The 23,185-nt window shown below is 42.9% G+C and overlaps 7 protein-coding genes, 1 long non-coding RNA gene and 1 other non-coding gene across 9 annotated transcripts; 1 reads left to right on the forward strand and 8 right to left on the reverse strand.

Annotated features, from left to right (window-relative positions):
* Nucleotides 1–10: 10 nt before the first annotated feature.
* Nucleotides 11–4,769, reverse strand: LOC145704710 (integrator complex subunit 6-like). The gene is made up of 12 exons (XM_081782178.1): nucleotides 4,491–4,769; nucleotides 3,872–3,946; nucleotides 3,377–3,506; nucleotides 3,014–3,325; nucleotides 2,515–2,840; nucleotides 2,142–2,470; nucleotides 1,990–2,095; nucleotides 1,762–1,944; nucleotides 1,476–1,718; nucleotides 1,300–1,427; nucleotides 963–1,258; nucleotides 11–888 (listed from the first exon to the last, which is right to left on the reverse strand). The coding sequence occupies exons 1-12, from the start codon at nucleotides 4,602–4,604 to the stop codon at nucleotides 719–721; spliced, it is 2,412 nt and encodes an 803-aa protein (XP_081638304.1). The 5' UTR covers nucleotides 4,605–4,769; the 3' UTR covers nucleotides 11–718.
* A 576-nt stretch (nucleotides 4,770–5,345) lies between these two features.
* On the reverse strand, nucleotides 5,346–8,056 carry LOC145704711 (lysine--tRNA ligase-like). Its single transcript, XM_081782179.1, has 9 exons — nucleotides 7,903–8,056; nucleotides 7,734–7,787; nucleotides 7,319–7,634; nucleotides 7,051–7,254; nucleotides 6,810–7,006; nucleotides 6,367–6,729; nucleotides 6,139–6,325; nucleotides 5,899–6,101; nucleotides 5,346–5,728 (listed from the first exon to the last, which is right to left on the reverse strand). The coding sequence occupies exons 1-9, from the start codon at nucleotides 7,999–8,001 to the stop codon at nucleotides 5,567–5,569; spliced, it is 1,785 nt and encodes a 594-aa protein (XP_081638305.1). The 5' UTR covers nucleotides 8,002–8,056; the 3' UTR covers nucleotides 5,346–5,566.
* A 149-nt stretch (nucleotides 8,057–8,205) lies between these two features.
* LOC145704709 (uncharacterized) lies at nucleotides 8,206–11,982 on the reverse strand. Its single transcript, XM_081782177.1, has 6 exons — nucleotides 11,843–11,982; nucleotides 11,285–11,797; nucleotides 10,377–11,242; nucleotides 10,179–10,292; nucleotides 9,908–10,130; nucleotides 8,206–9,600 (listed from the first exon to the last, which is right to left on the reverse strand). Exons 1-6 carry the CDS (start codon nucleotides 11,980–11,982, stop codon nucleotides 8,334–8,336), a joined length of 3,123 nt encoding a protein of 1,040 aa, XP_081638303.1. The 3' UTR covers nucleotides 8,206–8,333.
* A 29-nt stretch (nucleotides 11,983–12,011) lies between these two features.
* LOC145702979 (cytochrome c oxidase assembly protein ctaG-like) lies at nucleotides 12,012–12,937 on the reverse strand. Its single transcript, XM_081780280.1, has 3 exons — nucleotides 12,799–12,937; nucleotides 12,481–12,749; nucleotides 12,012–12,433 (listed from the first exon to the last, which is right to left on the reverse strand). The coding sequence occupies exons 1-3, from the start codon at nucleotides 12,916–12,918 to the stop codon at nucleotides 12,031–12,033; spliced, it is 792 nt and encodes a 263-aa protein (XP_081636406.1). The 5' UTR covers nucleotides 12,919–12,937; the 3' UTR covers nucleotides 12,012–12,030.
* Nucleotides 12,938–13,025: 88 nt separating this feature from the next.
* Nucleotides 13,026–14,883, reverse strand: LOC145705559 (uncharacterized). Its single transcript, XM_081783044.1, has 4 exons — nucleotides 14,683–14,883; nucleotides 14,492–14,602; nucleotides 14,259–14,407; nucleotides 13,026–14,213 (listed from the first exon to the last, which is right to left on the reverse strand). Exons 1-4 carry the CDS (start codon nucleotides 14,874–14,876, stop codon nucleotides 13,972–13,974), a joined length of 696 nt encoding a protein of 231 aa, XP_081639170.1. The 5' UTR covers nucleotides 14,877–14,883; the 3' UTR covers nucleotides 13,026–13,971.
* A 57-nt stretch (nucleotides 14,884–14,940) lies between these two features.
* On the reverse strand, nucleotides 14,941–18,835 carry LOC145705560 (superkiller complex protein 2-like). The gene is made up of 5 exons (XM_081783046.1): nucleotides 16,877–18,835; nucleotides 16,297–16,834; nucleotides 15,595–16,254; nucleotides 15,330–15,547; nucleotides 14,941–15,287 (listed from the first exon to the last, which is right to left on the reverse strand). Exons 1-5 carry the CDS (start codon nucleotides 18,773–18,775, stop codon nucleotides 15,144–15,146), a joined length of 3,459 nt encoding a protein of 1,152 aa, XP_081639172.1. The 5' UTR covers nucleotides 18,776–18,835; the 3' UTR covers nucleotides 14,941–15,143.
* TRNAS-AGA (transfer RNA serine (anticodon AGA)) lies at nucleotides 14,981–15,062 on the forward strand. Its single transcript has one exon. It is a non-coding gene; the product is annotated as a tRNA-Ser (tRNA).
* A 249-nt stretch (nucleotides 18,836–19,084) lies between the features above and the next one.
* LOC145701772 (uncharacterized) lies at nucleotides 19,085–22,158 on the reverse strand. The gene is made up of 11 exons (XM_081778989.1): nucleotides 21,939–22,158; nucleotides 21,673–21,900; nucleotides 21,125–21,256; nucleotides 20,815–21,078; nucleotides 20,625–20,766; nucleotides 20,499–20,577; nucleotides 20,008–20,457; nucleotides 19,805–19,967; nucleotides 19,531–19,768; nucleotides 19,335–19,488; nucleotides 19,085–19,264 (listed from the first exon to the last, which is right to left on the reverse strand). Exons 1-11 carry the CDS (start codon nucleotides 22,111–22,113, stop codon nucleotides 19,241–19,243), a joined length of 2,049 nt encoding a protein of 682 aa, XP_081635115.1. The 5' UTR covers nucleotides 22,114–22,158; the 3' UTR covers nucleotides 19,085–19,240.
* A 14-nt stretch (nucleotides 22,159–22,172) lies between these two features.
* On the reverse strand, nucleotides 22,173–23,155 carry LOC145705562 (uncharacterized). Its single transcript, XR_014134607.1, has 3 exons — nucleotides 22,996–23,155; nucleotides 22,426–22,955; nucleotides 22,173–22,381 (listed from the first exon to the last, which is right to left on the reverse strand). It is a non-coding gene; the product is annotated as an uncharacterized LOC145705562 (long non-coding RNA).
* Between the last annotated feature and the right edge of the window lie 30 nt (nucleotides 23,156–23,185).

A 23,185-nucleotide genomic window follows, 5' to 3' on the forward strand; every position in this document is an offset into this window, starting at 1 on the left:
GACATATTTTACTTTTCTAAGGCACAAAACATGCGCGCTCATTTTATTATCTGGTGACTGTAAATAGCAATAAATAAGTTTTATATAAACAACTGGCAGTATTTTAGTTTCAGTCGCTTTTTGTAATAAATACATTTTTACAAGTAGTTAGAATAAAATTCAGTTGATGATATTCGCTTGTATAAGGTGCGCCGGGTATTTCGAAAGCCTAATTCAGAGTAATAAAATTGAAGAATCTTGATAGGAAAGCTGACAATAAGTTAACTAAATAAACGGATGATAAAGGATACATTATCAAGCTCAGTATTTGAGGTTTAGGTGCATAAAGGTTGGGCTCCGAAAAGTCGAGCAAAATTCTCGTGATTGAGAGACATTGTTAACGTTTTTGGGCATAAAGGGTTGAAGACCACGTGGGCTTTCAAAAGTAAACACCTGTAAGTCGGACATACACTAAGCTGGGAACAGTACAATAGAATAAGAAAGCAGCGGAGAGTAGTTACCGTTTGAACTTAATTGAGGACACGGCAGTACTTTTTTAAAGAGCAATAAAAGCGTAGAAACTTCATGATATCCTGTTTCGGTGCAAGAGAAAATCGCCATCAAGGAAGTGATTCTTCCTTGATTGCACGATGGCGTAAATGCGGATATGCTGAAGAGGAGATGGCATTGTGAAAGAAAGGAAAAAATAAAGGGAAAGATAACTGAAACGAAAGTAAGGCTAAGTTGATTCTGTGGCGGTGGCATCGAGGAACTGTTCGAGGATTTGGAACATCGAATGACGCGAGAAGCCGATAGCGTCTCGCTGCAACTTGCGAACCGTGAAGAGGCGGGTCCGCTTATCGACTTCTTTGAGTTTGAGCAACTCTTCGACAAATTTTACCTCGTTTTCTAAACGAAAATTTATAAAACATTTATTGACCGGAAATTATATGTTAGTGAATATATATCAGCGCTTATTTTACCTCTTCCCATGCGTCGGATGAGGAGGCGACAGAAGTTATAGACTTTTTCATCGTGTAGGGCTGCTGGTGCGACTGAGGCTCGTCTAGGACTTTTGGGCGGGTAATGTTCGCTTGCATGTCCATTCACCATTCCGTTCTTCCTCTTCTGAGTCGTTTTTGCGAATCCATTACTTTCGTGGAACCCGTTTTTCAATGGATGGATACCCTCTTCGTCCGAAAGCTCGCCGTTGACAGAGGAAGAGTCGGACATTTCGGAGTCAGAATGGAGACCAGAATCGTAGGACTTACCACGATTTCTAAAAAGGCTATTATCTCTGTACATGCTCGCCGTGAATACCTAAAAGAGAGGTTGCGTTTGCGTCTTCTCTTGGTATGTTCATCCTTTCCCCTACTGCTACGTTTTCTCATTGAGCCAGTGCCTTCGTTAAAATCGAGACCGTCAACGTCAATGAGTCCATTCTTCGGCTAAAAAGACCGGGTGAAGATTGATACTCCCTAAATAACAAAATTTACCTTGAATGGATTTCCGAATCCATGAAGCTTTTTGGAAGCGGAATCTTCCTCAAATGGATCACGCAGAGTGTGCTTCGTGCGTTTTTTCTCGTATTCCTGGAAGTTGCCCATATTGGCTTGTGGAATTTCATGGAGAATGGCTTCGTGATGCAGGGGAAGGCCACCCATCAGACACTGCTTGAACGCTGCGCGCATTCGTTCTAATTGATTGAAGATGTCGTTCTTATCTACGTCGAACGGTTCCTAAACAAAATATGAGCTTTGATTAGTGATAAGAGATCAATACCAGAAGCGGTTGCTTAGGACCCGTTTTTGCCTTTTCGACAAGGCAGAAGTTCGCGAATTCTGGATTTTCTTTCTCAAGACCGAAGTTGAGTTCTTTCAATGGAATCATTTTGCCACTGTTGACTGCGATTCGTTCTCGGTACTGACGTAGATTTTCGATGACTTCTTCGACTTTGCTCCGCAGCTAAAAATAGGTTTGTAAGTTCCGGCAAAGGAAGTCACGACTTACTTGCGATTTGATCTTTTTCAGTTTTGAATCGACCTGATGTGGCAGCTTGAGATCAAAACCTTCTGGGATGAGTCCAGGGGGCGCACCAACGGCTTGGAGTGATTTGCTAGAATTTTAATTGAGTAAATAGATGGATGGCAAGGAAAGGGTACCGTAAGTGAGGAGTGTAGTATCTTGGAATTTCTTTTAAGTATTGCTCCCATTGTTTCTTCCATAGCTGGCTTGGATTCATTTTCGACTGGAAAAGCTCGTCAATAAGGGTCAGGGCGGATTCATAATCATAAGGGTGAAGAAACAGGTGAACGACTTCGTTTGAAGAGTTGGGCTTGAGATATCCGATGGGCCGCTCCATTCCGGGAATGGAGCCCGAGTTTTCAACAAAAACTTGCCAAGCGCTATCGGGTCGATTCCGAGCGAGCATTGCGTCGACGAGAGGTCCTTTTTGGAGTTCTAGTTTATCGAATGCAAAGTTCGGGAGACACTAGAGTAGTTGATTAGGATTATTTTCGATTGGAGCTCGCTTACCCGGAATTTAACATCTCTTGTATTGAACTTTATTACGGGCTGTGCGGAGCGAGGCGGAAGCTTTTCTGCATCAGGGTCAGGAAAGTAGGATTCAGGAATAGGCCAAAAACCAAGGAAACTACCAGTCGTGTATTTTGTGCGCACGTAGACGATCTGCTGCGTCTTGTGCCACTTCTGGCCAGATTCTGGGCCATTGGAGAGTTCTGGTCGGCTGTTGGATCGATCGTGGATCTTTTCGAAGTTCATCACGATGCCGGCTCGGTCGGATGTTTGAAGATCGCCGTTGATTGCTTGAAGAGTTTCCATAACGGCGTTCGGGTGGCTGACTGAATAAATTATTAATTTATGTGAAATCGGGCAGTGGAATTTGCGGAATTAAAAAATAGAGGTAGGAAATTATCATAGTTCTATGAGGATAAGATACAAAAGAGGAGAAGAGGAGTGCCCAAGGTGTAAGATTGACTTCAGCTATTATCCCTGTTTATTGCGGAGGATTTACCTTGATAGCTTTTTCCTCCAGTGACGTCGCACAAGCCAGCCAGCGGGTCAATCCCGTGGGCAACGCGTTCATCCGAGCGATCAACCTGGTCGCCGCTGCCGTGCCCGTCCAACCTCAAACAGAGGGAATAGACACGCTGATCCCATCTAAACGGCTCTGTTATAAGGGCTGAGCCAGGTAATGACGAACCAGGAAGCTCGAGCTCGCTGCGCGTCGAGCTCTTAGCTGTCAAGATTCCACCATCGCTGAGGACGATGACGGCCGAGGGCCGAATCGACCAAGGTTGCCGCCCGCGTCCAATCGAGTCCAGCTCTGAAAATCGCCGATTGAAATCAAGGAAGAGAATGGATGAATATCTCTTACCGTGGTCGTATCTTTCCATGTTGAGGATATCAAAGGCGGTCTGGATCGAGTGGCCCAAATCGGACTGATCATCAGCTTGAAGGTTGTGCAGCTCGCGCCAGAAGATTGTCGGTGAGTCTTTCGGTCCAACCTGTGAATTGATCGATTAGTGTTTCATTCTGAGACTCATAGAATGCGAGTCAGTCTTTCGATACTTGATCATGCGGTACTTGTTTTACGAAGCGTAATTGTTGTAATCTCAAAGCACTCACGTCAACCCGCGTCGCGAATCTCCCTCTGCGCGGATTGGCCGCCCGCGGAAAGACTCTTTTCATGATGAAAAAATAAACTGTCCCACGTCACAGCTACACTCGCACACTAACACTGTAATTATACGAGTATCCTTTGCTTGGAGATAATAGTCCAACAACCACATGACAAGTACAGCTCCAGATCAAATAAATTGGGGGAATATATATTTTTATACATGATGGTTTTCTCTCTGTTTTAGCTTACCCTGATTGTTTGTTCTCGGCAAGTAGTAAGCAGGAGGTATTGGTCAGTTCTCGCAGAGGGTTCCTTAGCGCGGACCTAAATGACAAAAGCCGTAATTCAAGTTTCGACTATCCATATCGACCGTCAACAAACATCAACCGAGGCAAACTTTCCAACTCAAAAGAACGAACTGTCCAACAAGGAAATGCTCCTTTACGGACGAAAGACGAAGAGTGACCCTCTGCGAGAGAGCTTAGAGGTCAACAGAGGTCACAAACAACAGTAGAGGCGAGGAAGAGATCCGACGTGAAAACGGGGATGAGAGGAAGAGGCCTTTTAACCTATCCAGGCTGCTATGCAAAGGAGGGCGCTCCGTATGACAAAATCGCGGCGCACGTGAGTGAAAATATAATCCACGCGACGCAAAAAAAGCCGTCGATTCTAGCGCTCTTTCTTTTTTAATTCTCGACGGTACTGTTCTGTGACTGTATTAACCCCGTTTTGCTCTCTGAAGAAGGTCCCCTTTTTATGTCTCTTCTGGGCTGTCTTAGAGCTTTGATTCTTTGAGAAATTGGAAAATAAGTCCTCGGCGTAATTGATGATGATCGAAATTTTAAATTAATGTGGGTCGTTTTCTTACTTTTTTGAGAAAATTATCGATGGCCGTCTTTGCCAAGTCGATGACCCGTTGACCTTGAGCAGTTCTACGGTTCATCGAGGCCGAGGTATCGAGCACGAAGCAAAGGACCGGCATTTTTTAGTTTTTTTAGAAATTTGGATTTTTTTGTTCGAAATTTTTCTACTAAAAATTACGACATCGTCAATGGGCGCGCGGGAGGAAAAATTTTTTTGAAGTGAAAAGTGAAAAAAGAGAGATCGCCCGACATAAGACGACGCCCGAAAAGAATGAAATGCTTTCAAAATCGACCCTCGCACGTTTATAAGCAAAATTGGAGGCGTAGGCGGTTTTTGATAGCCAATCCGCTCGTGACCTACTTGGTTCGATCCTTTCTGAATTACCACACTGGGCTACTAGACTGAAAACGAAGCTACAGCATCGCGGTCTGGTGCAAACGGACCATCACAAAAGCTGACCTTGAATAAAACGCGAATTTCTTTCCTTCAGAATCTCGTTTTTAGACAAATTCTATTGCCTGTATTTGACTTTAGTAATTTATGTTTGCTCTTACGTCTCAACTTATTAATTAAAAAATATTTGAATGAGAGGGAAATTTAAGGTTTTTTAATTGAAAAATGAAGCAATAACTTAATCCTTAACTTCAAAATCAAAATCTGTGATCTTCGAATTCTCCAGCAGAATTCAGCATCGCAAAAACAATTCGCTGTATTGAAATAACAACACGTAATTTTCGGATAACCTACAAAGCCGTCTATAATTACTGATCCTCAAGAGACGGTGAATGTCTCCTCTCTCTTTCCGAGAGTAGTAATTTTAATTGTCGACGAGGTTGTATGGCTATCTTCATAAATATACTTCAGTGTTTTGTATTTTTTCATTCCCTTAGTATACCAGTAATTCACCTAGATTAAAATACAGAACATTGGATTTTTTCAAAATGCGCGGCCGAGTTGAGTGGCTAAATTTTAGCAGCTTTAGGTCTATTCATTAGGACACTCGCTCAGGCAGGGCACGCATTAGTAGCGGTTTAACTTATTTCAGGACAGTAAAAGGTTTTTTTTCGTTCGGTAAATTGCTCATTCCTTCTTTTCTTCGGCACCCTTCTCATTGGCTTCTTCGGGCTTCATTGCGGGGAAGAGGATCACTTCTTTGATGTTGTTCGAGTCTGTCAGGAACATGGTGAGTCTATCGATTCCTAGACCCCAGCCTCCAGTTGGCGGCAGACCGTATTCCAATGCCTGAAATTATCGTAAAAATAACATCCTTGAAATCAAGGAGGAAAGTTCAAATTTGAACTGATGGATGATTTTCGTCTGCTCTAGTTTGTTTTCTCATCGAACAATAATGTTTTTGTTTCCCCACTTCTTTGTTCAAAACTAATACTTCAGCGTAATAATGGTTTAACTACCTGGCAATAATTCTCGTCGTAACCCTGCGCTTCTTCATCACCAGCGGCCTTGTCGGCCATTTGCTGGCTGAAACGGTCGCGTTGGACCTTGGGATCGTTCAACTCAGTGTACGCGTTGGCGATTTCCTTCTTGAAGACGAACAATTCGAATCGCTCAGTCAGACCGGGCGCCGATCGATGCCACTTTGCGAGCGGAGACATCACTGAAATTCCTTATCGATTCAATTTGCGCGTTGTTACCTTGCGGGTGGTCGCAGATAAACGTAGGGTTGATAGAGGCCTCTTCCAAATATTCGCCGACAAGCTTGTCCAAGAGCCGGGCAGATGTTCGTGGAGCGCTACAGTCGACGTTTTGCTTGACACAGATGGCGTCAAGAGCGGCACGGGCTTCTTCTGTGTGCAGGCTTGTAGGGCAGGGGAGTTTGACCTCAAGTCCGTTTAGTTACAAAGCAATAAATGAAGAGTTACATTTAAGATCTTTTCCAACTCAGGGAACATGTAAAATCGTTTGAATGGAGGAGAGAAGTCAGCTTCCCAAACTGGTCCATCAGGACCTTCAGGGTGGTATTTAACTTTGTAATCGCCGGTGATCGCTTTGACCATTCCAGAGAGAAGCTCCTCGGTGATCTTCATCAAGTCCTCGGCATCAGCGTAGGCCATGTAGAATTCACAAGCAGTGAATTCGGGGTTGTGAGTCATGTCAATGCCTTCGTTTCGGAAGTTCTTTCCGATTTCGAACACTCGATCGTAGCCACCAACGACAAGCATCTTCAGGTAAAGCTCGGGGGCAACACGCATGAACAGATCCATCGAGAGGTCGTTGTGGAACGTCTGAAATTATATAAGGAAAAACCTGTATTTGTCTTAGTGTCAGAATGAAAGAAGAATGAAATATTTATCGATAATCATACCTTGAAAGGTTTAGCGGTAGCACCACCAGCGATCATGTTCATCATTGGAGTTTCGACTTCTAAGAAACCATTGTTGGCGAGGTAAGTTCTCAGGTATTGGATAATCTGGGCACGGGCGATGAATTTGTGTCGCACGTCAGCGTTCATAATCAAATCCAAATGTCTTTTTCGATAACGAGTTTCTTTGTCCTTTAGACCTATAATTGAATGTTTCTTTCGATGCGTGGATGCGTTAACTTGCCATCGTGCAACTTGGGCAACATGTGGAGACAGGGAGAGAGGACCTGCATCTCGGTGGGCATGATTGAAAGCTCTCCTTTCTTCGTCTTTCCAGGGAAACCTTTGACGCCGACAATGTCACCTCGTCGAATCTCCGAAATGATTTTGGCAAACTCTTCGGGGTCCTTGTACTGCCCGAGGTTGGCCATAATTTGGATTTTTTCACCTTAACAACATGTGATGTTCAATCATTATAAATGGTACGTAAGAAAGTGGCAATAAAAGGGTACCTTCACTGCGCAAATCATAAAACACGAGTTTAGCTCCGGAGGCTCTGAACGAGTGGATTCGTCCAGCAGTAGAAACTTCTCCATCGTCTTTGTGGGTCGTCCCGTCTTCGAGCTTTCCGTACTTCTTAATAAACTCGCCAATTCCGATGCTGACGTGGAACTTGTGTGGGTACGGGTTCTCGCCCTGGGCTCTCTTGGCGTCGAGCTTTTGCTTTCGAATTTCGGTGTACTGGTTCGGCGTTAGGTTGTCTTCCGAATCGGCGGCCAGAGCTTCCGACTTTTCCTTCTTGGGCTTGTCTGCGTTGGCAGCGGCTTTCTGAATATCCTCTTGAGAAAAAAATCGTTCACAAATGTACGAAAACATGATTTTTCTTTGTGCTCGACAAAAAAGGAGTGAAGGGGATGGGAAAATTACCTTGGCGGCCTTTTCGGCTTGCTCCTTAGCCTTCTTCATTTCCTTCAATAAACGCTAATTTGAAGGATCATTTTCGCGCGATAAGAGAATTGAGATAAGGGTTAACGAGGGCGTTACGCTTGGGTTAAGGTTTAACCGTATCGCCAGGAATAGTAGAAATGACCCGTTCCTTCTGTTCATTCTTGGAAAGAGGCTTGCCCTCAGCGTCGAACTTGGGGACTTCGAATTCGCTTTGCTGCTGCTTGTATTGCGCCGCCTTATCCGACATAGTGGTAGGAGCAGGTCCGTCTCTGTCTAATAGGTATCGACTCGTAAATGAAAATATTCTTTGCTACAGTTCAAGACAGAATCGAAGTAAGTTAGACTAGCCTAGATAAGTTTAAACTGTCCCTAAGGGAGGAGCTGTGAATAGTTCTAGGAAGAATTCTCAACATGCCATGTTCTGAAATGACTTTGACATTTGAAAGGCTATTTTTAAAAAAATAATTTATTCAGTAAGAAAAGTAGAGTTTTGTCAAAAACAACAATGTACAATAAAAATATGGGGAAAAATAAATAAAGGGCAATCACAAATAAGGATAAAAATGATTGGACAGGAGGTCAAATGTAAGGAACAAAAGAGCAGTCAGAGAGCAACTGTCGCCTTTCCAAGATTGTGAGCAAAAATCGAGTTTCACTTAATAATCTGACACCGTATGATTCGATCATTTGGAGCACTAAATCCTCTGGACTTGACAGAACAATGCATTTAATTGAACTTGACTTTACCAAGAAGCGGTTGATTGTTTCAAGCGCTTCCTCAATGACGACTTTTGAGAGATCGATGAATCTAAGACCCGTTTGCCTCTGTAAAATAAAATCAAGAGCCTTCCCACAAACATTTGTCCTCGAGACATCAAGGTCTAGCAGACTTCTTGTTCGCAGGGTTTCTAGTCCTTTTGAAGTAATTCTATTTTGTGAAAGATTTAAAGCAACTAGTGTCTTTGGAAGCAACACTAAATCATTGTCAGTTAATTTACACATTTCCACATCTAGCACTGTTAGATTTTCCATCTTCGAAATCGCAAGCATGAGCAAAGGATTATTATGAAAAGTATTAATGTACAACTCTTGTAGCTTTTGATGGGCTACTGGAGAGTTGAGAAATTCTCCAAGCTTCTCAGACATTCGACCTGCTGATAGTTCGGGCTGAATGCCCATTACAAGACTGTTAATATTTAAAACTGTAAGTTCAGACGGGTAGTCGGAGAGTAGAAACTTGTTGACGTGATAGGCGCGAATGATTTTATAAGTTCGTTTTGTCATGTCAAGCCAGAGCCTTTGAAGGTTGGCGGAGAATTTAGGCGAAAGAATTTTAGTAACGATTGTGTTGTTGAGTATCTGTTTGGCTTCTAACGGGGCCCTAGAGAGCTCAAGTCTGGAAACTGAGAGCTCCTGTAGATCGAGAGAAGGGATTTCCTCAAGTTGCAGGTCACTTTCCTCGAACGGAGCCCATGTAATTTCGAGATTGGTTAGGATCAGTTTCTTGAGTTGATTTTGTTCCCCCTTTATGAAGTGTAAAAACTCCCCAAGAAATATACTACAGTGAGAAAGTTCAAGCGTAGTCAGGTAGGGGCTTATTTGAAGATGCTTTAGCGGCCATAAGTGGCCTTTAAAACTTTCAACTCTGAGGCCCTCTAAATTCTGAAAATCGATTTGCTCATCACTCTCGGGCAGTTGTTTAATAAAGTGTAACTGTCTGTGAATAAAAGTGTCGGAAAGGAATGAAAATTGAGATGATAAAACAGAAAATGTTGAAACAGTAAAATTTGTAGGAAGATATGAAGCGATTTGGAGGATGAGTTCAGAAGGCAGATCAGGCAAACTCCTGAAAATGAGACGTTTAGGGATGGGGACGGGCGTAGTAGTTCAGGTAAAGTTGAGCGTCGTCATACTTGATCGGGAAAAGCAAAAGAAATACTCGAATCTAGCAGCAACTAGATATCGAATATGTAATTTGGCTTGACTTTTCCCTTGTATCTAGGCCGACGTAGCTTCGTCTCCTCGTGCTCCCATGATAATCTGGAATCAAAAATCATTTTTTGATGGCACAGATGAATGACTTTATAAGCTACACGGTACGCTAGTGTTTATCTAAGGCTACTGCAGCAGTATTGCTCGGAATTATTACTTACGGGGCGGCGTGCTCCCAATGCCTCGAAAAGTTGCCTCGATGCGACTCCAGCAAGTCAGATTCTTTTCTTTTTCCGTATAAAACAGGAACTTGTTTCGGTCCCCTAGGCGTCTCTTTCTTGAACTCTTCAGTCAGCTTCACCTGTGCTTCGTTTACGAGCAGATGTGACTGCTTCAGAATTGAATTGCTCTTTTCCAAAATCGCCCGTAAGTTTTCGTCCATTTCTAAAGTGTCGTTTGTATCGAATGTGTTTAGCGAACAAAGGAACAAACCGTCTTCTGGGTGTGTCTTTGAAGGCATGGTGAACATAATAGGGCTATTTGGCGCTAAGTCGCGTAGGGATAGTGTTTCAGCGCGTTCTGAAAGCTCCTCGCCAGCTTCATTTTCTGAAGGTTATTTTTATAGACGAGAAATTGTCTACTTTCTCATGTGCTAGGCGAACTCTGATCCTTATTTTCGTATTGTCTTACCAGGATTTGAGAGGTGATATGACCCAGATTTAACTGAAGACAAGTTTGATGATTTTCGTGAAGACTTCGAAGATGAAGACGACGAGGAGGAAGACGAGGAGGAGGATTTTTGAATTGTGTCATCAAAATTATTTTCGATATTTAAAGATATCGAGGAAGTAGGTGAGAGGAAAGAGAGACTTTGAGGCTGTTGAACTGGAGCGAGGGAGTTTTCAGTTTGTTCACGCGCCGAGACAAGTTCACGGTAGTTTTTGATGGATGCCTGACTGATTGGTCGACTTGAGAGGACATCAGACTGTACTTCTCCATTAATCTGAGTCGCCTTGGGCGAGTCACGAGCGGATGAGACCGAAGCTCGTGGGGTGTTGTTTTCGGCTGGTTCTTCAGTGACTTCCTTCTTGTTGAAAAGATCTTCGACATCGTCAACTGTAGCAAATGATCTAGGACTATCCTGTGCTTCACTTTGGTCTTTATAAGAGCCACTCATCAATCTCGGTGCAATGAAAGCTTCTGCAGCCGGCATACTCACAGCAACTGGCGGATCTTCATCCAGCAGAACGGAAGACGAGCTCTTCAATACGTTATCATCAGTTTTGTCTATTGTTTCTTCTTCTTCCTCTTCAAAGATCGCTTCAGTGGGCTCGCTTTTGTGTTCAATGATGATATTTTCCAGGGAAATTTGTTCGTCGACATCATTTTCCTTGTCATCTTGCGCTCTAGGGCTTCCATCAGGAGCAGGTGATGAAGTAACTTGGGGTTGATCAAGCTGATCAATAGATTCTGATGAAGGAGAAGCGGTTTTAGGTCTGGGTGTTGAACATTTTGTCGATTGTTCTTCAATTTCATCAATGACTTCACTATTTTCCCTAGAAATACTTTTAGAAATTCCTTTTAGGCGAGATATTTACTTTGAGAGGTCACTCAATTGTTGACTTTCGTCAGCAGCACCATTTTCTTTATCGGCAATCGTTGAATCGTCTCTTTTTTCCTCTTCAGCTTCATTTTGAGCGCCCAGGCTGGATTCCACTATCTCGGGCGACTGCGGCGTGCTATTGGTCAGTTCTTCTTGTACCAATTCCTCAACATCATTTACATTTGCGAAGGACCTTGGCGAGTCTGCACAATCATCAGCAGGATCCTCCGGGATCGCGGGGTTCGATTCCACTCGATTCAATCCCACATTTTCCTCTGGCCGATGTGTTAACAGTACGAGATCGTCACTATCAGAGGACGCAGCTTCTTCCGCTTTCGAATCTGCTGCCAGATGGTCTACGGGAGTGCACGATCGCAGACGTGACATTCGGTCGTTGAGGGAGGATTCGAAGGCTTCTCTTTCTCGTTGTTCTCGATCGCTGATAGATTCGATGGTGTATGTTCTACTTGTGTTTAGTTCATCCGCATGTTCTGGTTCCACTTGAATACTGCGAATTGACGTTAGATATTAAATATTACGAAATGGAAAATACCTTTCTCGTGTAGGATTGTTCTGAAGCGAGTCAGGCGAGTGCGGTGGAATCTGTCTGACTTGCTCCTGCTGCTGAAAGTATTTCTGTCTTTTCGATGCGATATCCCTTCGCTTTGTCGTTCTCGGCGTTTCTTTTTCCATTCTGAATCATCAGAATGGTACAAACTGGATGAACGGAAAATGGAAAAGTTAGAGCTTTACCAAACTCTCTGCTTTCTGCAGCTTTATATTTTCAAAACCAGGTAGTGCTGGTAGATCTTCAATATTCTCAACCTTATGAAATTGATAGCCTAGAATAATATCGTGTACATCGAAAACAGTCGGATCATCTTCGATATCAGGATCAATGAAGAAAAATACGGGCATTTCTACAGTTTCACCGGGATAGAGAATTTGTTCTTCAAAGCAAAAGCACTGGATTTTATTAAAATACGGGCCCATTTCGTAGGGATTGATATTGTAGGTAGATACGCCGACTATTGGGTAATCTGTTTTGTTCGTCGCTTCATAAAAGGCAAGGGCAGTTTCGCCAGGATACGTGATAATCTGGTCTTGACAGGGCTTGAAATCCCACGGAAGATCCGTATCAGTTCTTGAATATTATTAAATCTCCATTTTTGAAGGATAAAGTCGACTTACGTTCCGTGAAACTTGACAATCAATGGATGATCATAAATCGGCTCCATACTTTTGACTTTATTCTCATCAACACTGTGCGTTTTATCGCCGACAAAAGCGGAAAACCAAGAAGTTTGATCCGATTCGCAGAAAACGCGCCACATCGGCACACTCCAAAAGGTTAGCCCCCAGAAGAAGAACACGAGTGAGAGCATGTAGTTGATCGCGCTTGCTGTTCTCAGCTTGCTTTCTTCGGCGCTTCTAATTCCTGGCATTGCTCTGGCAAGACGCTGGAGAATGATGGATTATACAAGTTTAACAACAACCAAAGCTGCTCACCTTTGATACTGTTGGAATTAACTTTGATGCTTCACTCAAGGTAACACGTGACTGAGCAGCGATCAAGGTGCGTCTAAGGATAACGCTTGATCCTCTGTTTATCATTATTTGACCGATCATGTTTGTCTAGGAGACGATTTGGACTAGCGCTTATTATTATTATAAATGTTAGTTTTGAAACTAAGCGAGGATGCGAATAGCTGGCAGAGTAGAGGCTTGACAAGAGGAAATATATAAATAGACATTTTATTTTTTCTTGCTTCATTTTCTCCATCATTATAAACATGTCGGAATGGTGGTGGAAGTAAAAATAGCGCCGTTAAAAATTGCCTAGGCATTTTTTTTTGAGATCGTCAGAGGAAAGAAAACGAAGTAATGTATTGTTATAAAAATGAGTTTCAGCAGATTCTCCGTAAGGGTATAGGGATGAAAAAGGGTTATGCTTAGGGTCAGCGCGCGAAAAATCAGCCTCTTGAAACCTTTGAAGTGAAGGTCTGAAACTTTGGGACAATCGAGTTTTTGGACAAACGAAAAAAATTCGTTTTGAAATTTTTTTGGTCTGGCCACATGATCACGTGATACAGGCCCTCGAAAAGCTTGAAAAGCTCGTCAAGCTTGATCCCCTTATCACAGGTGATTACTTTATCGCTCAGAAGAAAGAGCTCAAAAAGTACTTCTGAATGGATGAGAAAAATTCTTGGGCCCGCGATCATGTGAGTCCGCATGGAGAGTTTTAACGTGAAAAATGACCCTTTTTGTAGCATATTTTGACAGAAATCACCCAATGATGTCCATTTTTTACCCGAATTTCACCCATTTCGAGGCCTTCTCTTGCTTCTAGCGCCTAAACTACAATCGGGCCCAAAAATATTTTTGACTTTCTAGGTAGTACTCTTTATGCTCTTTCTTTTGAGCTATCATGTGATCGACTACAACCAGGGGATCGAGCTCGTCAAGCTTTTCTAGGTTTTCGAGGGCCTGTATCACGTGATCACTTGACTAGACCAAAAAATTTTCTGTTACAATTTTTTTGATTCGCTAAAAACCTATATTGTCCCGAAGTTTCAGCCCTTTACCTCAAGGGGTTCTGCATGCTGATTTTTCACGCGCTGGCCCTAGTTATGCTTCGGAACAGAAGAGAGATAGAAAATGAGAGTTAGCGGTTTCTTGATTTTACTTTTTGACAGTTGAGGCTGTAAAGGAAATGTCGGAAGCGGAAGAGAGCACTGGATGCTCGCTCCAGTTGCTGTTCGTCCCAGTGACACTCGCATCTGGCACGGGATTATAGCCGCGGATCTTCTTCAACGTCTTGAGGAACTCTTTGGAGCTGGGCGCAACGAATTTCCGCGGGCCGAATGCCGTGAAAGCTACGCCAGCGATGATTCCATCTGTCAGCTGCTCATAATCGAAGAAAACTAAATTCGTATGTAACTTCCTTTCATTCGATATGAGTTTGTTACCATCAAGGACTTTTTCGTAGAGTGCGATCTTCTGCTGATCAATTTGCTCTTCCCACAAGAGTCGGTCAAGATCAGCAGCGAGTTTTCTACACTTTGATTCTCCTTCCTCAAGCTCCTTCAGCTCGAGATAATCCTCGTGCAGGGCGTTTCTGAGTAAATTTAACTTCCCTGATAGATTTTCAGAATCATCGCCATAGAAACGAACTCTGTTTTTACGACTGTTTTTGACTTACATTTCGCTTTCAAGAGTCTGTGAGGCTTCCTCAACCGCATTCTCGAGTCGCTCCGCCTTCTTTCGCGATTCAGTGATTTGGAGAGAAAAGTCAGAAAGCTCTTTTTGCGCGCTGAAAATATTTTAAACGCAAACATTCGCGAGAAAATTCTTGCGCTGTTACGCAAGCGGCTATTCACTCAATTTACTGACCCGTGGAGGTCTTCCTTCATCTCCGCGACGTATCTTCGAATGATTTCGAGCTTTTCCTTTCTGCTTTCGTTGGCTTGTGCGAGTCGCTCCTCCAGATGCGAGTTGGCTTCTGACTTCGGAGCGCGGAAGCTGCGTTCCGTCAACTCGAGTCCCGTCAGACCGGAAGCATCAAAAGTGCGGTTTGAGCGGTTCATTCTAAAACAAATGCACTTACAATCGATTCCGAGGTCATCTGCGGTCACATGAGGGCCCATACAAAAAGCACCAATAAATAGCGACATTCTAGAGACGACGTCAAGCTGCGATGGCCGAGTGGTTAAGGCGAGAGATTAGAAATCTCTTGGGGTCTCCCCGCGCAGGTTCGAATCCTGTTCGCAGCGAACTTTTTGAACTTTATTTTTTTTCGAACTGTAATTTACAGTAATGGTGAACATGTGGTTGGCATCATCAGCAGTGAGTGATCAGTTACCCGTGGTGTACAGCGAGGCAGCAAAGACGATATCGCGTTTTACGGCTTCGGAGCATTGTTCCAATTTCGAAGTGGTGGAAAAATCGCCGACTGTTCTCGCTCCGTTTCTCACTTCGCGACAGAGCTCTTCCAGTCTCTAAAATTGGGTATCAGCTTTTTTAGTGGTTAAAAAGACTACCTGTATGCATCTGACAATGACTCCCTCTTGAATATCCGTCATTCGCATGATATCCCTGAAGGACTCGCCACTCGCCCAGTTGAAGACGACCATACACAAGCCAAATCGCAATGGGGCAGCAGAATCGTGATCTGTTGAGAGTATTCCAAACTGAGTCTCCTTCGCTTGAACATCCTCCCAAGTGCTCTTCATCTTTTCGATCGCCTCTTGTGCCGGCTCTAAGGATGAAACGTCAGAAATGAAATCAAGGAGGACACATTCTTACTTGGTAGCCTTTCAATAAGCTCCGTTTCGTTATCCACTTGGGATTGGAAAACGAGCGAGCTGAGAACGGCACAGAGTTCCGCTGGCTGAAGCTTTTTGAATTCAGCAGAAAGTAGCATTTCAGTAAGAAGAAGCTCATTTCCTCCACGGAATTGACAAGCAACGCGACCTTTGAGCACGACATCCCCGTGATCTCCGATATAATTCCAATGTCTTTTATTTGTTTTCAAAACATGATAAAAAATGACGAATAAAGAAGATAAAAAACAATTCCTGAGAAGATTAACGCGCGATTTATAATCCGGCAAATGCTCCAAACTTTCTTCTGATAAGCTAAATGCTACCTCTTTATATTTCCGCCTGATTTCCATCAATTCGACCACATTTTCTAGCTCCGCAGCAAAATACGGCAGTTTAGGCGACGAGTTTTGAATCAGCCTCTCGCCAAGCGATTCTAGCATGGAAACCTTTTCCACTTGATCGACAGAGTTCAAGCCAAAATCCCTGATGAAGTTCATCGGCTCAAGTGGCTTTTCCGAAGCAGTTTTGTTCAGTAAAATCGATGCTTGATTTGCAGCGCTTCCAATTTGAAGCTTTTTGAAGTCGAATAGAATGTCTTCGTGGCGGATATTAATCGTTTCTTTGAAGATTAAAGAAACGTCTGAATAATTTTTAGATACGAATACGCTTGATTTGAATTTACCTGAAAGAGGAATTGTAACTACATCTGCTTCAAAATCGTCATCTTTTTCAAATTTGAATTCAACCAAATTACAAATTCTATAAATGGAGCTCTTCGGAATCTTTTTATTCAGAAGACAGGTCACAGTCGTTGAAGATTTTGCAAGTACAACAGCTATTCTTCTCTCTTGAACTAGAATGAGCCGTCCTGCAGACATAGCTTTTATGTTTCCTTGATTGAAGACCTCTGTCATTACGGCGCAACGAGCTTTGACCATTTCTTTTGCTGTAGAAACGTAGTCCTCGAATTCAGTTCCATCAATTTTCGCTTCCAAGTCTTTAAAATTATCTCGTTTGGCTTTGATTGCTTCTAATTCCTTGATCTGAGTCGGCTGCCCCCTCCGACCGAACTCGATAAAGCTTCTGAGCATGATATCTTCTACGCGTAAGGATCCAACGCGCAAAATGCTCAAAAGCATTCCATAGGTAAGGCGGAATTTGGATATCAGCGGAGCGGCTTTTCCGAGCATCATGTTTATTAGCTCTTGCTGGTCGGCACACTATAAACATATAACTTCAAGTTATTCAATCAGAATCGAAACCTTTTGTTGTCTTTGAACTAGAATGACCGTTCCGCATGTATCCAACCCTCTTCTACCTGCTCTTCCCGCCATTTGAATGTATTCAGAGGGAATAAGGTCGCGCATCCCCTTTCCATCATGTTTCCTGATCGAGTCAAAGAGAACACTTCGGGCAGGCATATTCACGCCCATGGCAAATGTTTCCGTAGCGAAAAGCAGCTTTACGAGGCCACGTGCAAATAATAACTCGATCGTTTCTTTTAGAATCGGAAGGACACCTGAATGATGAACGGCGATTCCTCGTTCCAAAAGACTCTCAAGGTGGACGACTTGGGGAAGCTTCCGGTCGATAGGTTTTAGTTTTGAAGTACAGCGGCGGTAGAATAGCGCTATTTCGTTTTTCTCGCCTGGAGTTGTCAAGTTAACCCCTGTAAGCATAGCGGCATTATTGTCACATCGTTTCCTACTCAATGTGAACGCCACAGCGGGAAGTCCATCCCTTTTCTTGAGGCATTCAATAGCAGAACTCCAAATCGCCTGATCCGAAGGTGGTTTCTTTGATTTTTTGGCATTAATTTCTTTCGCTTCTTTGGCCATTTTATAACCAGTCGGCAAGAAACGTTTTGTTTGATCGACGATTTTGAAGAGCTGATCAGCCGTCTTTGTGGAATTGCCAGTAAATAAATAATGCTCCAATGGAACGGGGCGTTTCAAAGTACTCGTGACGAATATTTTCCTGTTTTTGATGCGTCCCACCCAACTAGCAAACTGCTCAATGTTTGGTACTGTTGCCGAAAGGAGAATCAATCCGACATGCGCTGGAAGCATGATGAGTACTTCTTCCCAAACGACTCCTCGTTCCGCGTCATTGATGTAGTGCACCTCGTCGAAAATTACCCACTCCAGATCTCGGATTACATCTGAGCCCGCGTACAGCATCGACCGTAGAATTTCAGTCGTCATAATGAGGCAGCCTGCCTCGGGTTTTATCTGACAATCACCAGTGAGCAAGCCAACATCTTGAAAAGTAGTTCGGAAGTCGCGGAATTTTTGGTTAGAGAGAGCCTTGATAGGAGAGGTGTAAATGACTCTTGTCATGTGTTTCGCGGACAGGGCGATTGCATATTCAGCGACAACAGTTTTACCGGCAGAAGTATGCGCGGCAACGAAGACAGATTCATGTTTTTCCAAACAGAGAACAGCGCGTTTTTGAAAGTAATCGAGTTCGAAAGGCCACTTGTACGCGGGATCGGGGAGGAGCTCTGACCAGGGCTTAGAATCAACGTCGATAGTTTTATCAGCGTTTACCATGTAAACTTGTTGCTTTTCCTGGACCACTGGCGCGTCTGGGATCGACTCTTGTGATTTATCAGATGGAGGATTAACTTCTGATATATTCAGCGCATCAATAACTTCGGTAGCTTGTTCGGCAGAGTCCTCTTCTCCTGAAGCTTGTTCTGGCACTGGAGGAACTTCAGAGAGGCTTCCATCATCAGGTCTATATTTTGGAATCCAATTGAAGGTATCTTCTTGCGCTTCTTGGTTCATAATATCGTCGAGTGACATTTCATCGCCAGTCCTTTTGTCGAAATCCATGCCGAGCATTCCTGGTGGATTCTTCCTCAAATTATTCCAATCAATCATGTCATCAAAGTCAGATTTTTCCTCAATCTTCTCCTCTGGAAGATCAAAGCCTCCTGGTAAAAATGGGACACCAGTAGTAAGATTTCCAATGACTCCCATACGATAGCCATCATTATCTTTTTGATTGGGGCGAGGTCGAGCAATACTAAATCGATCAGTGTTTTCATCTAATGATGCCTCTTCATAACCAAGAATTTTGCCTGTTTTCCAACACCTGATTTGCCGAAATCCACGATAATCTGGGAGAGGCTCCATCCCCGACCATAATTTATTCATGTGGACCTCCCTTTCGTGATCGATAGATGGCAATTAATAGGATGATAAAATTAAGCTGGTTAAATTATAGTAAAAGATTGTATCTGTGTGAACTAAAATTCATCCCTTCACAGAAAATGGTCATCGTTTATCTCCAGAAAGGAATCAACATCATCTAGCATAGTCTTCACAGACGGCGGAAAACCAATTGGCCTACTCGGCGGGACCTCTTGCCCCAAAAGCCTCTGCACAAGGACCTCATCTTCTGCCGTCAGCTTCTCCGTCATTTTTTTATAAAATTAAATACAACTCAACACATTCTAAAGTTTTCGATAATTTATTGAAAATATAAAGTTTTTCCTGGTGAGAAAGAAAGCTGTGGCAGCAGTTTTGACAGGGCTTAAAAATGAGGTAGATAAATGAGACTTGAGTTGACTAATTGAGGGAAACTATGTTGAAGGAGCGAATAGACGAATCGTCATTTCGTTACAGAGCTCCGGAGCTGGCCGACTTGAGAAGGGTTGAAAATGGAAACGGAAATGTGAAAGGGAAAATTTAGCCTTATCTTTGAACCCTCGACCTTTCGCTTGGCCTGGCGAGCCTTGTACAATTGCTGCTGCGAAATAATCCACGGAAGTGAAAAGGAATTCTCTTCGTAAGCAGGCAACTCAGCACCAAATACAGTAAGCGCTGGCTTCTCCTTTCCGACGGCAATCGCCTGTATATCGTTACCACTTAAAATTCAGTAGGATAATTTCAGAGTGAGTTAGACCAACCTGTACAAATGTGGAGGATAAGGAAATTTCTCCTCATTGGCCTTCTCTTCTAGCCTCAGTTTTTTCTGCTGCTGCTGCGCGATTTTGTCCTTTTGGACCATTTTCCTCTCCGCGATTTCGAGTTTTGCGTGCCTTTTTTCGAAAGCACTGTCGGAGAGATCTTCTTCCGACTCTTCCCCCTCGAATTCGTCAGAGTCGATATCCAGTAATCGGAATGATTGCGTCTCGATTTCGGGCTCTAAAAATTAATAGGAGAAAATGGAACGCAAATTACCATGGTTGCTCATGTTTTCCTTGTTCTCTTCCATCAGTTGTTCTTTGATGGAATTAATATGCCCCGTAGAACATCGATGGAGCGGTTGGGCCTTCACGAACTCGCCTTCTTTGAACTTGATCGTATCTGTCGGAACGTAGAGCGATTTATCCACAAAGTCGTACTACATTTGAATAGATTTCAGTCTTACTTTGGTGAGTAACCTTTTTGAGATATTTGCTGTCGAAAACAGGTTCTTCGACGCGCCCAGGAGTACTCGACCCTGTCGATTCGCGGCCGTTTCGACGAGACGGAGGAACAGTGTATTCCGTTGGATCATCTTGGAAGTGTTGATTCTTGAGAATGGCTTCGATTTTCTTTGCGTTTTGGGCTCGCTCCCGCTGCTGTCTATGTTGTTGTCTGCGTCGAGCGTCCTTCGGTAGTTTTAACCAGGCGACGTCTTCTTCCAAGGACTTCACGCGAGATTTGAGTTCCGTATTACTTTCCTCCAAGATTGTGTTCTTATTTGTTGATTCTGCGTATTTCGCTTCCAATTCCGAGAATTTCCTTTTCCAGTCGTCCTTTTCTACTTCCAATTTCGAGTTTTTGGCCTCAAGTTCGTCTACTTTCATCCGGTACTCTTCTGACAGCCTCAAATATTTTTCCTCCGAAACCTATAAAGACGTTATATCTCGATCTATAAATTGTTTCTTACTGTATTGCCGGGATTTGTGTTCTCATTCTTTTGAGTTGATTTCGCCAGTTTTCTAAGAGACCGCATATCCTTGTTCATTCTGAAAGGGGTAAATTAGTAACAAGAATACTTATAAATTATTCGACATTTATTCTTGAGCAAATATTATCCATCTTGTCCCAGGCGGTTCGGGCGAGCTCCGGAGAGAGGTTAACCTCAGCTTCGCGAATGTAAGGCGAACCAGTCCATGAAGTAAGGGATTCATACTTCTTGTTTTTGAATGGTGGATCTAAAGAAGATTTCCATCAAATAAATTCGCATGTAGAGTAGCATTTACCTTGGTTAAAAGTGTATAGAATGCTTTTCATTGCGTTTTGCGGAGAGCGAGTAAGTTTGGATTGGAAGGGTTGAACAATGAAGAAGAAAATGGTAAGGAAGATTTTGAAGAAAGCAGGTACCATGGACAGTGTAATATTGGAAGAAAATGTTCCTGGGTCGCAAATATACGATTTTTGCCCGTCAGATGACATTTTTGTTGATAACAAGTTAACGAGAAACTTGGACGCACCATAAGGGTCTTTGACGCTGACGCCTTCGATATCTGAAAGTCGAGTTGGTGAATCGAAGGTACGTAGATATTAGATCACCATCGATGGAGAAAGCTTCCGGGCGAGCAGTATTTGAACTGGTCCAAATGGTTTTTTCGATTTTGACAGAGTGAAGAGCGCATATCAAGGCGAAATGGGATAAGGCGTTTGTTTGGAAGATTTGTTCGAAACCTGAATTCTAGATATCATTTAATTGATTCAATTTTGCAAGTTTTTGAGAACAATAGCCGTAAATTCAACGTAATATTTCAAATATTTTCATGGGTTATCAACAGGAGGAAGAACAACTAGACCAAGAGCTCGATGAACTAACCGGTCTTCTACGAGAAAATATCCAGGCCAAAATGGACCAACATGGCAAACTAGACGACTTAGAAAACCAAGCTAATGATCTCCGTAAGTCGCTCTCTCCAAAACGAAATATTTTGATTAAAATTTTCAGAAGACGCAGCTGGTCTATTTATGGAACGCGCGGAGAAGGTTTCGGACAAGTACTGGTTTCAAAATATGAAATATACTTTTGCGTTAGTCGCGTTTCTTTTGCTTGTGGTCATTTTCTTTCTGTGAATAAATTCAGAAGCATTTACCATCTTTGGTTTTGCTGGAAGAGTATTTGATGAGTCCGTCTCCAGTGGCGAAACGATAGGGCAGTTCCCAAGGAGCAAGTAATGAGCGGATTACGCAGCCGAGATCTAACGAACAACTCCCCATTGTTCCGGCGTTCAGAAAGAGGCAATCAACTTTCTTTGTCAACTCGGAAATCGCTAACGCAGCGCTTTTTATTGAACTCAAGTCAGAGTTGTCACCATGAATAACTGTTTTGTTAAAAATTAATTCATCATCAGTGTCTTACTGTGAAAGGAGCCGTCATTCTGTTTCACGAGCGCTTGAACTTCGCCAAAAACTTTCATAGCCTTTGTCTGGTTTCGGCAAAGTACGACGAAGTTATCTGCTGGTTGTTGTTGAACAAGGTGTTTTACAAGTTCGAGGCCGAGCCCGGCCGTGCACCCGGTGAAAACAAGCCACATTGAGTTTCTGTTTTTTTGCGATTTCTAAAAAGTTGAATTTTCGTTTGATACCATAGGAGATATTGCGTTTTTTATGAATAAATAGAAAAAAGGTACGGATTAACTACAAGTTAAAGGACAGAAATAAGTCTGGAAGTAAGAAGATCTTCGATTTCGATTATAGAATTGAGCGGGTCGATTTCCATGTCCATAGTGGGCTTGTCTTTCATGATCAGACTGACTTTCCATCGTCGCGAAGAAAGCACATTTCCAATCACTCCTTTCACGCCTGCTCGAGATTTTAATACATACAGTTTTGCCACGTAGCAATACCTTGGTCGAAGTACTTCATTGCCTTGGGCTCGACCTTATCTCCCTCAGTTTCTAGCTTGAATGAAAAAACTGAAACAGAAGGTGCCCAGGAAAATGTCACAGAGGGAAGGATCTTCTCAACCTTGTCAAGCTCAATCACACTAAATCCCTCAGACGAGTCAATTTTTGACGATTTCGAGGCAGTCGTGAAATCTGAAACTGCCGCTGCTTTTTTCCGAGCTTTGCAAATGTGATTTGAATTTCCTTTCGAATGAAAGATGCTGCAAATTTTAAAGCTGTAACTAAAAGGATTATCTTCTTTTCTGCAATGGAGACCTCTAGAATTTTCGAATACTCTTCTAGCATGCCAAAATACTCATCCAAAGTGTTAAATTCAATTTCTATCAATCGATCCTTGCTCTTTCGATATTCGTCTTGAACGAGAAGGAATTTCTCTGGCGACATTTCAATGTCCAATCTGTGGCGAAACGGCCGTGCAGAACTGCTTCGATGAATAAAAATGACATTCCAGTTTGCCTTCAAGAAGTATTCTATCAGATAAACACGAAAAAAGGTAAATTTAAAAAGCACCTGCTAGCCGCGCTCCTCGAACTCCCGTTGAAAAGTTTTCCAGCGAACGTACCGGATCAATCGGAATCGAAGTGCCGCCCGATGTGATCAAAACTACGCCCTGGCCAATATCCGATTCAAATATGCGATTTGCCATCGATTGAATTTGAAACAGAATTAAAATCTGAAAAATCAGAATCCTCGTTTTGCT

Source organism: Oikopleura dioica, chromosome PAR (genome assembly GCF_907165135.1).
Source record: "Oikopleura dioica chromosome PAR, OKI2018_I68_1.0, whole genome shotgun sequence".
NCBI lineage: Eukaryota > Metazoa > Chordata > Appendicularia > Copelata > Oikopleuridae > Oikopleura > Oikopleura dioica.